This window comes from Taudactylus pleione, unplaced genomic scaffold, assembly GCF_031769625.1.
Source record: "Taudactylus pleione unplaced genomic scaffold, aTauple2 ptg000012l, whole genome shotgun sequence".
Classification (NCBI taxonomy): domain Eukaryota; kingdom Metazoa; phylum Chordata; class Amphibia; order Anura; family Myobatrachidae; genus Taudactylus; species Taudactylus pleione.
Window position 1 is genome coordinate 17,690,432 of NW_028284415.1, and position 15,067 is coordinate 17,705,498.

The 15,067-nt window shown below is 43.1% G+C and overlaps 1 protein-coding gene across 3 annotated transcripts in view; it reads left to right on the forward strand.

The window, feature by feature from the left end:
* The window catches only part of ARHGAP44 (Rho GTPase activating protein 44), a 208,223-nt gene that overhangs the window by 125,736 nt on the left and 67,420 nt on the right, over nucleotides 1–15,067 (forward strand). For all 3 annotated transcript variants that reach the window (XM_088468690.1, XM_088468707.1, XM_088468699.1), the window contains exons 7-9: nucleotides 1,210–1,327; nucleotides 3,805–3,873; nucleotides 9,795–9,876. In XM_088468690.1, coding sequence (XP_088324816.1) covers nucleotides 1,210–1,327; nucleotides 3,805–3,873; nucleotides 9,795–9,876 — 269 coding nt within the window. The remainder of the gene's footprint in view (nucleotides 1–1,209; nucleotides 1,328–3,804; nucleotides 3,874–9,794; nucleotides 9,877–15,067) is intronic.

Consider the following 15,067-nt stretch of genomic DNA (forward strand, 5'->3'; position numbering starts at 1 on the left):
ATTCATTATTAATTGAAATGGCCACATGTATTATTTTATAGGGGCAACATATATTTTTTAATTGATATTGGACAGATATATTTATCAATTGAAAGGGGGTACACAACATATATTTTTTAAGGGGCAACATATATTTTTTAATTGATATTGGACAGATATATTTATCAATTGAAAGGGGGTACACATTGGTTTTATTAAACTATAGAAGGCCTCATTTCCTTCCCTGGTACCCACTGGCCAGAGGTACCAGGAGGGGGCCAGTGCTAAATAGAATTGGCCCGGGCATCCCATGGCACATATGTTTGGGGGCACATGTAAAGGTCAAGGACAAATGGTAAGTAGCACAGCCCGCTCAGGCGGAGAGGGGGGGGTTTTCTTAATTTTTTTTCTAGTAGTCTGATAGGCAAGATATTTGCAATTTAAAATTTCTCACCTGTCACATCTGTGTCTTTTTTTGGGGGTGTTTTTTTTGTGGTGGGTTGTTTTGTGGTTTGTGTAACCCCAGGTAAAATGATCCAATCGTTTATTTTATATATGCTCAAAATCACACTAAAAATGTGACTCTCCACTTGATAAATCCCCCCCTTAGTGCTGCAGTGAAGCTGATCATCGCAAACCTTGGTTTCATCAAAGGCAGCAGAGCCGTTAATTATAGTATTTATTTATTGTCTTATTATGAATTGGAAAATATGAATTTTGTGTTCTCAAGAATGTGAGAAGTTTTGTGTGTCTTAGCCAATTATCCCAGCCAGTGTCATTAGCATCCTTTATTGATGGCGATGGGCCGTACAGCCTACTAAACCAATACTATAGGTCAGCATGTCACAACCACCGCCTTGTCCCTTTGCCTGTGAATCTGATACTCACTCGCTGTGGTTAGACAGCCAGGCTTGTGTGACTCACAAGAGCTGTCTCTGGAGCCCTTTTGGAAATTAAAGGCCTCATATATTGATGTTTCAGTGCCAAAATGAGTCACTCTTCTTACAGGGAACATGAGCGCTGTGTGTAAATGGGGAACAAGTAGGTAGGAGAATATCATCTAGAGACAATGACAGAAAATAAAGGAATAGTAATTAGGGTGGGCAGGGGTGTGTGAATGAAATGGTGTTAAGCTAACATTTTCCTAGGCAGGTCTGTGGTTCTAGGAAGTGATACAGTGATTCTCACTTTATTGTGTTATTTGAATAGTCTAATTTGTCGTTGAAACAGGTGGCATCAGTCTGCTAAATCCACTGGGATTTCCAGCAACCTGCAACCTTCTGGAGCGAAGGCCGACGCACTCAGGGAAGAAATGGAAGAGGCAGCGAACCGTGTGGAGATCTGTAGGGTAAGATGAAAGTGTCATGTCGGGTGGCTAACTAGCTTTTTAGCCTTTTCCACAAAAACTGAAATTATTGCAACATATTTTTTTTCTAGACTTGTAAAATCTATAATATTTAAAATTTCCATCAGGAATGAAATGACTCTGAAATCAATCAAACTGGAATGTAACATGATAAAGCCACTGGGGAAATACTGTAGCCACAATGATATTCACGCTACAAAGGTTGCATTATTTTCCCATGGTAACCTTGACTATTTCTGACTGCTGAATGTCATTGGAGGACATCTCACAGGTAACAATGCAGAGTGGTGTAACTCATATATAATACTATATATAGCATTATATATAGTACATATACACCTTACACAGTTATGGTACTTTTGCCATTTAGGAAGGGCTTATGTAATAGCCTGCGAGATTCTGGGGAGTCTGCCTGTATTTTTAAAGTGGCAATAACTTAAAATGCAAGACCTGGTTAGTTTTGCCTTATAAATGATAGCTGCTTTAAAAATATGGGCAGACTCACTGGAATCTCACCAGAGCCTGAATCCTCGCATTCTATTTCATAAGCCCCAGAATCATTCCCTACAGCAATGACAGTTATCACACCAATATCTTACTAATGCGAGAGTTATATTATACAACCTCTTTTGAAGTTGGCCAGTTTGGGATAAGCCAGTATAAATGTGACTGGCTTTATATTAGTATTAAAATTAATGGACAAAATGCCCTATATTTATGAACACTGTTTTCATAAGTGCTCCCAAGTGGCTATGATCTGACCTGAAGTGGACAAATGCCAATTTCCTGTAGCAGTTTGAACTTACCTATTTGTATGTGCTGTGTGGTGGTGCTGCAGTTAAGCATTGCCCACTTCTTCTAAAGCCACTATTGCAATATACTTTTTTTTTCTTCACAATTAACTTTTATAATGTTCCTAACTAGCGGCAGCTCCACCCTGGATGCACCAGGGGCCTGGATCTTGCATATACGCACAACTCAAAAGGCCAGCTTATAGGGAATTTATCGGCTGCAGATCCTAAAAGCTTGATAGGGCTGCCATAATAGCAGTAAGTAAGGTATAAGTAGCTTCCTATTGGAAGCGCAATTCTGCTATTGCAGTCCGGATTGGCAGCCACATGGGGAGAACCCCCCTTACTGGGACTGCCCCCTGCCCAGCATGTGAAGTGGGAAGTCACTGCCACGCTGTCACAGGGGTGGCGGAGTTTACTGGGGGGCTGCAGGCCTGTAGTCCCTAAGTAAAATGTGCCACTATTATCCTAGCAGTGTTCCTTCACAGGTGAGATCATGGGCAGGCTGCAGACTCCCCTCTGAGCCTGGGCCTAACACATTAGTACAGGCTGTATCCTCCTGATGGTGGCTGTGAGTCATATTTACCGACATTTGAAGTCTTCTGTCTGGGAGAAGACTCCATCCATAGATTCAGGTGGGCAGTGATGGGGGCGGAGCCGGGCATTTGCGTAATTAAGCCCCACACCCTTGCAACTAAATGCCAGGAATCATGGACATTTGAATAGGGGGGTGAAGCCAAATGACGTCATTATCATACAATCGTGCCCCGCCCCCTCATGACGGATCACGGAATCACGGTAAGATTCTCTGCATTTTGCCTACTTCATTAGGAAGGGTGGTCACACCAAATATTGATTTTATTTAGATTTATCTTCAGTTCATTCAGTTTGCATTTTGTTACTTGATAAAAATAAACTATTACTACCTCTAGTTTTGAAAGCATTCTTACTTTGCAGCATTTTTTCCACATCTGCCTAAAGCTTTTGCACAGTACTGTATATTATCCTACAGATTAGCATTTTTGCATAGTGTTATTGTTACTGAATGCATTTTACATCTGTGCTTTGCATACAAATACAATCAACCTTGACATGAGCTTCAACCAATAACATACATACAACTTGTCCATTGAAAGCCTGGTCAGCTGTGCAAATTTGCGTAACCTTCCATTTTTTGTTGAAGACCACCACAAATACATGCGGACATCAACAATATATTTCATTATTACAACAGTCCTCTAAAGCGGCCCATACACGGTGCAATTTTTTGCACGATGTGGACGATTTTGATCAATCGTAGCAATCAATTGTGCACATCGTGTGTTGTTTCTGTGTGTTTACGATGCCGATGCGCGTCCCCACAGTCATATAGCTGGATCATAGATCTTACTGCAAAACCGTAAGATTACAATCTATTGTGTACAATGTGATACACTTGTATGTATCTTATCGTATGATCGTAACAATCAATCGTACACCATTTGACCACATCGTATGGAGAATTTCAAGGGAAGAATTTTCAAGGGAAATCGTACAACACATCTTACCAACTTATAATCGCACCGTGTATGGTCGGCATTACTGCCTCCAGATATCCGGCCGGTTGCCCTGCTCTAAATCAGTGTTTCAGATATCTAACTGTGCGTAACTTCTTTTCTCTTTTCCTAGGACCAGCTGTCGGCAGATATGTACAGCTTTGTGGCCAAAGAAATAGACTATGCAAACTACTTTCAGACAGTAAGTGTAAATTCCAAATCATGAAAGAATATATCAGGCTTTGGACAAGCGTCTATAGTGTGTGCCTGTGCATGTGTTTCATGATGTATATATTGGGCATCTCTCCATGTGGTGTGAGTACTGTTCCTTCTTTTTTTTCTCAGTGTAGCAAATCGGAGCAGTGGAACATGTACAGTTATAGACAGACCTGTAGTCTATCAGGTCATTGCTGTATTCAATCATGGCATTACAATATTCACAGTGGTAGATTGACCAAAGCCAATCTGAGCTATAGGTTATTCACAGGGGTAAACCTACCTGTAACTAATCTCAGCTATAGAACATTCACGAGCAAGATCAGTCTACAGCCAATCATGACATTAGGATTGTCACTGGGTTATACTGGCCTCAAGCCAATTCGAGTATTAGGGTATTAATTGGGGTAAATCTATCTGTAACCAATCTCTACATTAGAACATTCACAGGAGTATTATTGTTTGCAGTTACTCAGGGGATTAGGATTTTCTCATTGTTAAACCTACTTGTAGCCATTCAGGTCATTAAGCCGGGTACACAATGTATCTGCTGCCTGTCGGGCAGTGTGTACCCGCGATGTGTCGGTGAACATCGGCGTTCCCCGACATATCGCATTGGCTGTGCAGCAGACATATCTGTCCATCGGCAGGTGTGTACGAGCGGTCTGCAGACCGCCCGTACACACAGAGTGGCAGCTGCGAGGAGGGAGGCGGGACACGCCCCCTGGTCGCTGGGAACCGCAGATGATGGCCGTTCAGTGTGTATGAACCACCATCATCTGCAGATATATCTGTCAGGTGTGTACCCACCATTAGCGTGTTCACCTACCTGTGATCAGATTATAATATTACTAGAAATGCTGATAACTGTAAAGATCATTGTTTCCCAATGGGAAGCAACCAGTCTATTATAGTATTGTATCATCTGTTTTCAGCTCAGTTTCTATCTGCTTGAACAAAGTGATGCCTGAGCCCTGCCTAGATATGTCCCATTTATCTACCTCACTGATAACTGAGAATGGGGGAGATTTATCAAATTTTGGAGAGGGATAAAGTGGTGAATTTGCCAATACCAACCAGTCAGCTTCTAAAGGCGCATATCCACTACACGATTAAAATGAACAATTGAACGATAACGACATTGTTATCATTCAATCATTCATTAATCGTGCAGTAATTATACTGGCAACGACCAGCGATGTGCGATCTGAATCAGGGCGGGCGATGGCCTCCTGGCCGCTCGCATAGCTGTGGGTGTCCACCCACAGCTTTTGTGAGCGGCCTTGTGGTAGGGTCTCGTTCTCGCAAGCCCCAGTGAGCTTTCGGCTCTAATAGAGCCGGAAGCTCACCACTGACATCACTCGTGATGTCAGTGGGGCCGCCCCCAAACGGCAGGCGTTCCTTCGGGAACGCCTCCGTTTGGCCAGCCACACCCCCCCCTCCAACCCGCCTATCAAACGGGGAGAGCTGTCGATCAACATCGACAGCCGCCTCTTTTGGATGCGAGCGCCGGAGTGAGTGATTTCTCACCCGCTCCAGGGCTGACGCAGTCGTGCGCACTGCCCGGCCATCGACCCGCTTGCGAGCGGATCTGACTCAGGCCCACTGTACACACTGCACTATCAGCCGTACAATGGCGCGATGTATCATTGCATTTAACTACACCATGTCGTTCATTGAATCGTCCCATTGGACGTGCAGCACATCAAGTAGGACGATTCAATGAACGATAGCTGGGAACAACGGATCGGGCGTACACACTATACTATGTGTATGATATATCGATACAGCATTCTGATCCTTGTTGGGGCTATATATATTGAATGATATATCGTGTGGTGTGTACTAACATTATGCCGAAGAACGACATATCGCATTATGCATTTGCTGGCGTGTACAGACGTGCACAGACCGCAGGAATCGCTGACACTGACATCATAGCTGGGCGGGCAAATTTTAGTGCCAGCCCATTTGTGATATCTGGCCAGACATAGCAATCCGGTCGATTGGTGTGTATAGCTTACCAAATTGGCCGTTTCGTCGGTGGGGTGGCCGGTTGGCTGCTGGGTCTCTTAAGTGTGTACACAGCTTTAATATTGAGTGGAGACAGGGGCAGAACTATGGGAGACAATGGAGGCGCCTGCCGCCCGGCTCCAGCTCTGAAGGGGCACTTTGTCCACAACATATTCACCGCACTTAGGGCTGTAATTATCTACCCGGAGTGTACTGTCATGGCCGCCCAATACATGGCACCCCTTCCCGACACCTGAGAAGCCACCATACACTATGGAGAGCTCCATGTCAGACCATCAGCTGCTGCCTTTGTCTATCTACAGCCTGTCTGCATGCAAATTGCTACATTACAGTGTCAGCAGCTGTGACAGGGGGGGCACCAAATTTTAACTTGCCTCCGGGCGTCTGGGATGAACTTAAGCCACTGAGTGGAGAGACCCTTTAACATAATATGAATGGCCAGCCCACAAGATCAACACATTCATCTTCTACTGCTGTGAAATTCTGATGATCTGATTGGTTACAGGTTGTTTATCCTACTTGTATCAATACTACAGACATCCTAGATGAACCGTTGTTAAAGTTTGAATACATTAAATTGACCAGACACTAGTCAAAGACACCTTAAAAATTGCACATGCACATACATCATTTGTAACTTTCCCAAAATTAATGAATGATTGAAAAAGCTCTATAAAAAGACCTAAAATTCCTTGTGCCCTCTCCGACGGGAAAGGTTTTTGCCTTCTTAAGGGCTTGATCCAGAGTTGTATGCAACTCGATGGTTTGCGTACAATTCCATGCAGAGGATTTACACTGAGCATGTGCCAATCACTGACTGTAAGATCACTTGCAGTGCCCCAAAGCCGCACCATGATTGATATGTTGTTTGAGGCCGGGGCGGTGACTTGGGGCCTGATTCAGAGTTTGGACTCATATGCATGGCAAAAATATGCTAATGCCTGCAGGAAGTGTCTAAAAGGAAAAGACGCCACCAGCTGGCACCTCAGATCCGATGCCAGCACCCGAAGATAGAGGATCGGATCAACATTGCGCCTAAGCTTACTGAGAACGGCCACCTCCTGTCTGCTTGCAAGGCCTGTAAATTTGAGTCGAAAGATACAGACACTGGCCTCGGTACTCGGAAATCGGGGCCGACATGCACCTGCTCTCTGGAAACACAGGAATTGCCGCCCAGACCCCGTGTCAAGCATGCTGTGGCTTGGGGGAACTGCGTGCGATGACGCCCAACCCGTTCTGCACATGCACAAAACGGGTCATGCACATGCACAGGGTCTGAGGCTTTCTACACAGATTTCCTGACCCCAGCTGAGCAGTATCGGTGGCCAGTCTGAGTATGTGTAAGCTTACTCAGATGGCTGATGCCGGTAGGAGGCGTATTTTGTCCTCATATTAGCTCTACGGTGTTAGCTCTTAGCTGTACAGTATTGCCCAGCCACTGTGTACACAGACACAGCAGCTATGCAGTACAGTAAGTAAGAGGTTTAGCGGAGAATCTGACTTGACTTGCACTGAGGTGGAAAGAGGCAGTATTGCAGGATAGAATTATTGTGATGAGCCAGTGGGGATGGTGAATGGGCTTAGGGAGGAATTCCCCTCTACACTGATGCTGATGTATTGCGCGGCTCCCAGTGGTACTTTTGCAGGAAAGTACATTTCTGGACAAATTTTACTATTGTAACAATAAACTTTACACCCAAAATTACACATAATTAGCCGGTCCTTAGGTCCCCTCTCTCTTATCATTAAATTGAGACATAAACATAGCATTAACATTATACATTTAACACACACGTTAAGTACAAGTAAACAGATGTGAAAATAAGTCAGGGTAATAAAACCAAAATATTAGCATTTTATTGATGTTCAACTTGACGTAAATTATGGTACCATTGTTTTTTCATTTAAATCCATCTGACGCAGTGGAATTTAAAGCTTACACGTACTTGCGTCTAAACGATTATGAAATCAATATCAAACATATTACATGGGGGGAATTCAATTAACTGTGATAAAAAGTAAAGTTAACATGTGTTCCCTCAACGCACATATCCCCCGTTAATGTCACTTATCGCCTGTATACTGGCTCCCATTTTCGAAAAGCTGTCTACTGGCATTTGGTCGATAGTTCTTGTAGGTGTTACATGCGTTAAGTATAGGTGAAAATGGGGAAATCAGCTTGTACCCCCAAAAAATGCAAACTAATATCGGCTAACAGTATAGAAGTCTGTTAGTGGCCCAAACAAACTATTTGGGTTTCTTAAAGTGTGTCAAATGTCTGAAATGGGTATGAAATACCGGCAGCCAGGATGCCTCCTGTCAAAATACCGACAGCGGCATCCCGATGGTCGGTTTCCCGACAGGGGACGGGTACATATACTAAACCTCCCCCCCTCCCCCTTCTCCTACTAACCCTCCCTTCTTGTAGCCTAACCCTAAGACCCCCCCACCCTGCACCCTAACCATCCTGCCTTAACCTAAGACTCCCCCCTTAGTGCCTAATCCTAACCCGCCCCAGTGGTGCCTAACCCCCCCCCCCCTTAGTGCCTAACCCTAACACCCCCCCCTCCCAACCCTCCTGCCTTAACCTAAGTCTCCCCCCTTAGTGCCTAACCCTCATCAGTGGTGCCTAACCCTCCCCATTGGTGCCTAACCCCCCCTAGGGTTACCTGACCCTAAACCACCCCCCATCCAAAACCTAACCCTAACACCGCTATGTTGTCTGAACCAAACACTCCCCCCCCGCGGCTAACACCTAAGACGTCAAGGCTTACCTCGTTCTTGAGGATGTCTGTCTAGATTCAGGCATCAGTCTCGTGTAGGGCTTGCGATGTTGGGATTTCGACCGGCGGCATCCAGTCCGCCGGTCTCCTAACTACATCCCAAATGTCTGTTATAAGCATTTTTCAATAACAGTGAAAAAAATTATACAAAGTGTTTTTCATCAAATGAAATGCTGTAGTAGAATAATGGGTGCATAAAGATGTCTGTCAGTTTATATTTGGGTAATTTTATGCCACTATTAAAAAAGTGTTAAAAAAACGCCTGTAATTGCCACCTGCAATGTTTAAAACACCTGCTCCATCCATACAGCAGCCCCTCAGTGTCCCAATAAAGAAGACGCGTTAACCCCTGTGCAGAGTTAGTGTGCATTAACTGGGCGGCTAATTGCATAGGGCGAAAAAATAAAATTGTGAAAACAGTCCAATTAAATCCCCCATAATCTCTGTACTGTTTATTTGCGTTTGTTACTGCATTTTAAGTTTTCTGGTGCCATGTTTTGCTACTGTGTGATGCACTTGTAGATGAGCCTCACTGTCTATTCCTGGAAGCGTTATTAAAACTACAATTACAGAAGTGTTCACAGGCATCTATCCTCCGTGCATTACAAGTTATGTTACACATAACGCGTGTGACTCAGTAGCGCCAGATGTCTTTTCATGCAATTTTTTACCAGCGGCTGTGACACTGTAACGTAGCGTATCGCAAGCAGATACACCCACAGTCTCACACAGAACATAGGCATGCCACATATCATTTTAATCAGAAGAAGCTGCTTGTGCACATTAATGTGTGAATAAGACGTATTTGAAGGTAAAACGTTGCATGAAATGAAGCTCGGTGCTACTGAGTCACGCCACGGCATGGAGCAACTAGAAGGGATGTTTAAAGCGCAAGAAGGCTAGTTGTATGTGCACATTTGTATGTGGTTTATATTGGAATGACTGATACACCATTTTACTCTGAATAAATGAAGTAATGTGACGTATGGTGATTCAAGCATTCCCCAATTACCTACCTAGAGTGTATTGAAATTTTTTTTCATAGATGGTTTTATTTATATGTTGGTGATTTTTGTTTTATCTCTCACAGTTAATAGAAGTACAGGCCGAATACCACAGGAAGTCTCTCGCATTATTGCAAGCTGTCCTGCCACAAATCAAAGCCCAGCAGGGTGAGCATTTAAGATATCGCTATGATAAAAAATGAGACCATAATCCTGTGAATCAGATTATTGACAACTGTTTGTACTTCAAGTTTTTATAGGGTGGCAGCCTTTACAAATTTAGGAAATACATCAGAAACTTCTAATTAAGGGCCTGATTCAGACCCGTTCGCTAGATGCGTACGCTCGCTCCCAGCGTATGCAAATTCGGCTAAGTGATGGCCAGGCAGGCGATTTCACGGCAAGGCATAAGCACACCCACTATATCTATGGCGGTGTGTATGTAGACGCCCACCAGCCTGTCTTTAGACGCCCACTAGCGCACGTCATCTCCAGGAAGTTTATGCAACCATCGGTACATCGGGCGCAGCGTTTGAGGTTGACTATACCCTACCACAAGCACTGCGAGCACTTCAGTGTATAATTCACCTGGTGACATGTACTATGACGCTGGCTGTTAATTATACACGTCTATGAAACGGCGTTAAGATTTTCAGGCACGCCTGCGTTCGCACCTCCACTCCCCCGTTTCCAGTGGCCTGCCCCTGATACCACCCACAAACGGCTCGACCTGTCACTCATTCAGCTGGGCTGTCTCTGCTGGGCGAGCGAATGCTTCCCAATCGCTCGGCCTAGTTCGCGCACTGCGAAGCATACGCATGCGCACATTGCAAAATATCGCTCGCTCCGAGCGATCGCTTGCTAGCGAATGGGTCTGAATCAGGCCCTAAAAGCCATCAGCTCAATTTTATTTAAAGATTAACTGAATACTTTTACCTTAACAGAATAACTCCTGATGCTTGAAATAGAATTGCTATCAGTACTTTTCTGTTGAAAATGTAGAAACACACTGCTGCAGCCATTTGAAAGGTAGTTAGTAAATGACTCTTTCATTAGCATCCTCTGCAGTGGTCCAAAGTTTTTTGTGTTCATGGTTACATATGTTGCTAACCAAGGTAAGTTCCTCTGTCACATGGCAACAACAGTGTGTTTCTTTGTTTTCAACACATGATTTTAGGCACAACGGTTTTTAATTAAAATGAAAAACCCAGTATGTATCTAAAGTAAATTTTTAAATATTAAAGTCACAATAAAACTTTTTATATAGCACAGAAAACAAAATGCAACTACTTGAGAGCATCTGCAATGGTTGTTGCGAGTTTTTTTCTGTGTTTAAATTCAACACTCGTGAAAACTACATTTAAGGCGCATACACACTGGCCAATTTTTAATGAATGATATCGTTGGCACAACGGTTTTTAATTAAAATGAAAAACCCAGTATGTATCTAAAGTAAATTTTTAAATATTAAAGTCACAATAAAACTTTTTATATAGCACAGAAAACAAAATGCAACTACTTGAGAGCATCTGCAATGGTTGTTGCGAGTTTTTTTCTGTGTTTAAATTCAACACTCGTGAAAACTACATTTAAGGCGCATACACACTGGCCAATTTTTAATGAATGATATCGTTGAATGATATATCGTTCAAATCGTCCATTGTGTATGAACTTAACGACGAACGATGCGCGCTCCCATGGGTCGTTAACGTTATCCCAAGACGTCTGTACATGCAGCTCAATCTGGGGATAGCGTTAGCGATGCCATGCTGCCGTAAGCAGCATGGCCTTGCTCCACCCCCCCCCCATGTGCCACCATTGTTAAGTGGATGCACTTAACAATGCCAGCACCCCTGCCGCCCACCGCTGCCAATATCGCTCCGTACACAAATTTGTCCAGTGTGTATGGGGTTATAGAGAAATAATATTGCTATGTGATCTTCTAGGCATTTTGTTTAATTTAGTTTGCATTTCCACATGTAAGTTTTTGTTGTGCTGTGCAAATATTTTAGTCAAGAAGATGCATATTGCCCTTTTGGCTGAAAGATTATGTAAAATGTTTACATACATTTTCTATGGAGGTTTGGAAGAAGGACATTAACCACTTAACTGGCTAATATTCTTTTTTTATGATTGAATTAGGTCAGGAACATCTATTTATAACTTATCCAACCTATTTTTGTTTTTTGAGAAAAAAGTTTTTTTATTGAATCACATGTACCATAAAATCTACAATACAGAAAAGCAAAGACAAAGGGCAACATCCAAATATGGAATCTTGAACAATATTAACAGTAATAAACACAAATCAAAAATCTTTTATTAATAATTGCTAGGTAAAGAATAAATAGATCAGAATGTCGCCCTAAGACATAATCATAGTATGTGTGAAGCATTCAAATAAAAATGAACATAAAAAATAGCAGGCGAAAAAACAAAAAGGGTATTGTCTCTCATCCCTCCCTTCACATCCCCCGGTGAAGCCCCCCACACCCACATCTTTGATCAAAATCATATAGGAGGATCTACAGCCCCCACGCGAGTCAGATACCAAAAAAGCCTTGATGGGCTACCTCTCTGGAAAACTGATTGTACACAATTATTATTATACTATTACTATACTTTTAACATCATTAAAAAATCAGCATTGTTGTGCAGCAAAACAAAATAAGAAATCATAATTACATTTTCTGTCATTTTTTTTTTTATGGGTGACCAAACCCCAAATTTGACATTTTCATATATGAACTTAAAATATGTTGTTCAGTGTTACATTGCATCTCTAACAATGTACAGGGCTACTTCCCACTCCATTACAGAAAGCTGAAGCTCCTCTCATTTTAAGAAAACAAAAAGTTGAGAAAGCAGTCCTGTGAGCTGCTGTGAATTGACCCTTTGTATAAATCCACACACTGCAATGAGAAGGTATGGCAAGCAGATGTGTTCTCGTACACCTATTCTAAATACGCCATGAGTCGCTAGATGCCGGGCACGAGTGAGCCGCCAGGTCCCAAGCGACTCGGCTTATGGCGAGCGTTCTTTCCACTCGCAATTGGATGAGACAAACCGCATCGCAAGACTGCACTGTTTAATTTGATATGCAACAATTGTATATCTGTGTGCGTCTGAATCTTTAATGAATCACGTTGACTCTAACCATAGCAGAGAGGTACTCATACAATGACAGGATCCTCTGAAGGCCCAGTGGTAGCAAACCCATATGTTTTAGGAACCCTTCCATAACATGCTAGTCAATCCTATCAAATGCCTTTTGGCTTCTGTAGACAGGAGGATGGCAGGTGTAGACTCGCAGGAAGTTGTGTAAATTAAGTTGATCACCTTAGTGGTGTTATCCCGCCCTTTGTGAGCCTGAACAAATCCTACTTATTCATTATGGATCAATTTGGGGAGAAGTGATTGAAAGTGTTTGGCAATACTCTTGGCATAGAGCTGTATGTCTATGTTGAAAAGTGAAATTGTTGGGGACAAGTACCAACAGAGACCCATAGACAAAACAACATTAGATAGGATAGCAGCAGCATAATAGTAAATTGACAAACTTGATATGTATACCAATTAGCCACAATATTAAACCATCTGCCTAATATTGTGTAGGTCCCTCTCGTGCTGCCAAAACGGCTCAGACCTGTCAAGGTATGGACTCCACAATACCTCTCAAGGTAACATCCACATGAATGCCAGAACTCTAGCAGAACATTGCCCAGAGCATCACACTGCCTCCGCCGGTTTGCCTTCTTCCCATAGTGCATCCTGATTCACATGCAACTGGCAGTCCACATGATGAAAATATGATTCATCAGACCAGGCCACCTTCTTCCTTTGTTACAATGTCCAGTTCTTACACTCACATGCCCATTGTAGGTGCTTTCAGCAGTAGACAGGAGTCAGCATGGCACTTTGACAAGTCTGCAGCTACACAGCCCCATATGCAGCAAGCAGCTATATACTGTGTGTTCTGACACCTTTTAATAAGAGCCAGCATTAATTTTTTCAGTAATTTATGCTAGCTCTTTTGTGGGATCAGTCCAGACGGACTAGCTTTCACTCCTCACGAGTATCAGTGAGCCTTGGGCACCCATGACCCTGTCTAGGGTTCACCAGTTGTTCTTCCTTGGACTACTTTTGATAGGTATTAACCACTGTATACCGAGAATACACTACAAGACCTGCCATCTTGGAGATACTCTGACCCAGTCATCTAGCCATCACAATTTGTCCTTGTCAAAGTCACTCAGATCCTTACACTTGCCCATTTTTTGTGCTTCCAACACATCATGTTCACTTGCTGTCTAATATATTATACTCCTTGACAGGTACTATTGCAATGGAATAATCAATGTTATTCCCTTCACCTGTCAGTGGTTTTAATGTTATGGCTGATCGGTGCATAATCTTATTTAGCGCAAAAGCAAGAGCAGTTGCATGATAACAAATTGGGCCCAAGATATTAACTAAACATGAAAGATAATGCAGAGCAACATAATATGATAAAACATGCAGATGTGTCCACATACATTTACCTCTGTGTGCTACAAGTCGTATTATACACACGACTTTTATTGTGACTTTTTACCTTCAAATGCATCTTCTTCGCGAAGTAATACAATCGCAGTCGCACACAGAGAAATATCCGGCCTGGGTGTGCATATCATTTTGATCAGCAGAAGCTGCTTGTGCGTCCTATGCACATCATTCTGTGAATAAGATGCATTCGAAGGTAAAAAGTCGCAACGGAAAGACGATCGGCGCTACCGAGTCAGGACACAGCATGGCACGACTTTTGGGCAAGGGTATAACGTGCAAGGAAGCAAGATGTATGTGGACACATTTGTACACATCTGTAGTACAAACATCTTCGTTACCAGAACCGGAGACAGGAAAAAACGGCGCACAAGATAGCTGGTAGAAATGGTCAAATAGTCTCAACAGGAGCTCTCGGTTGTACGGGTGTGAGTGAGGGTGAATGTGTATTAAACTAATACAATATTCGGTTTCTGCCTCGTCTTTTGTTCATTATTTCCTTTACAGTGGGACTAAAGGTGCAAGCAGGCCTCTAGATCCCAGACTGTCGGCACTTCCGAATATCCAACTGCATAGGACAATATAATTTCTAATTTTTACACAATCACCTACACACCTACTGCCCAGGGGTGCGGAGGATAGCCCTGACTATCAGCCTGAGCCTGAGGTATACTCGGGGGGTCCCCACTTTCCGAGCAATTCCCAGCCTGGGTGTGCCCCCCTGCTGTGGCATTACACTCCCACTAGTTAGAGCCTGGTGCTGGTTGTGGATAATACGGGAATTCCTACTCATTTTTCCAGCTAACAGAGCCTGGTG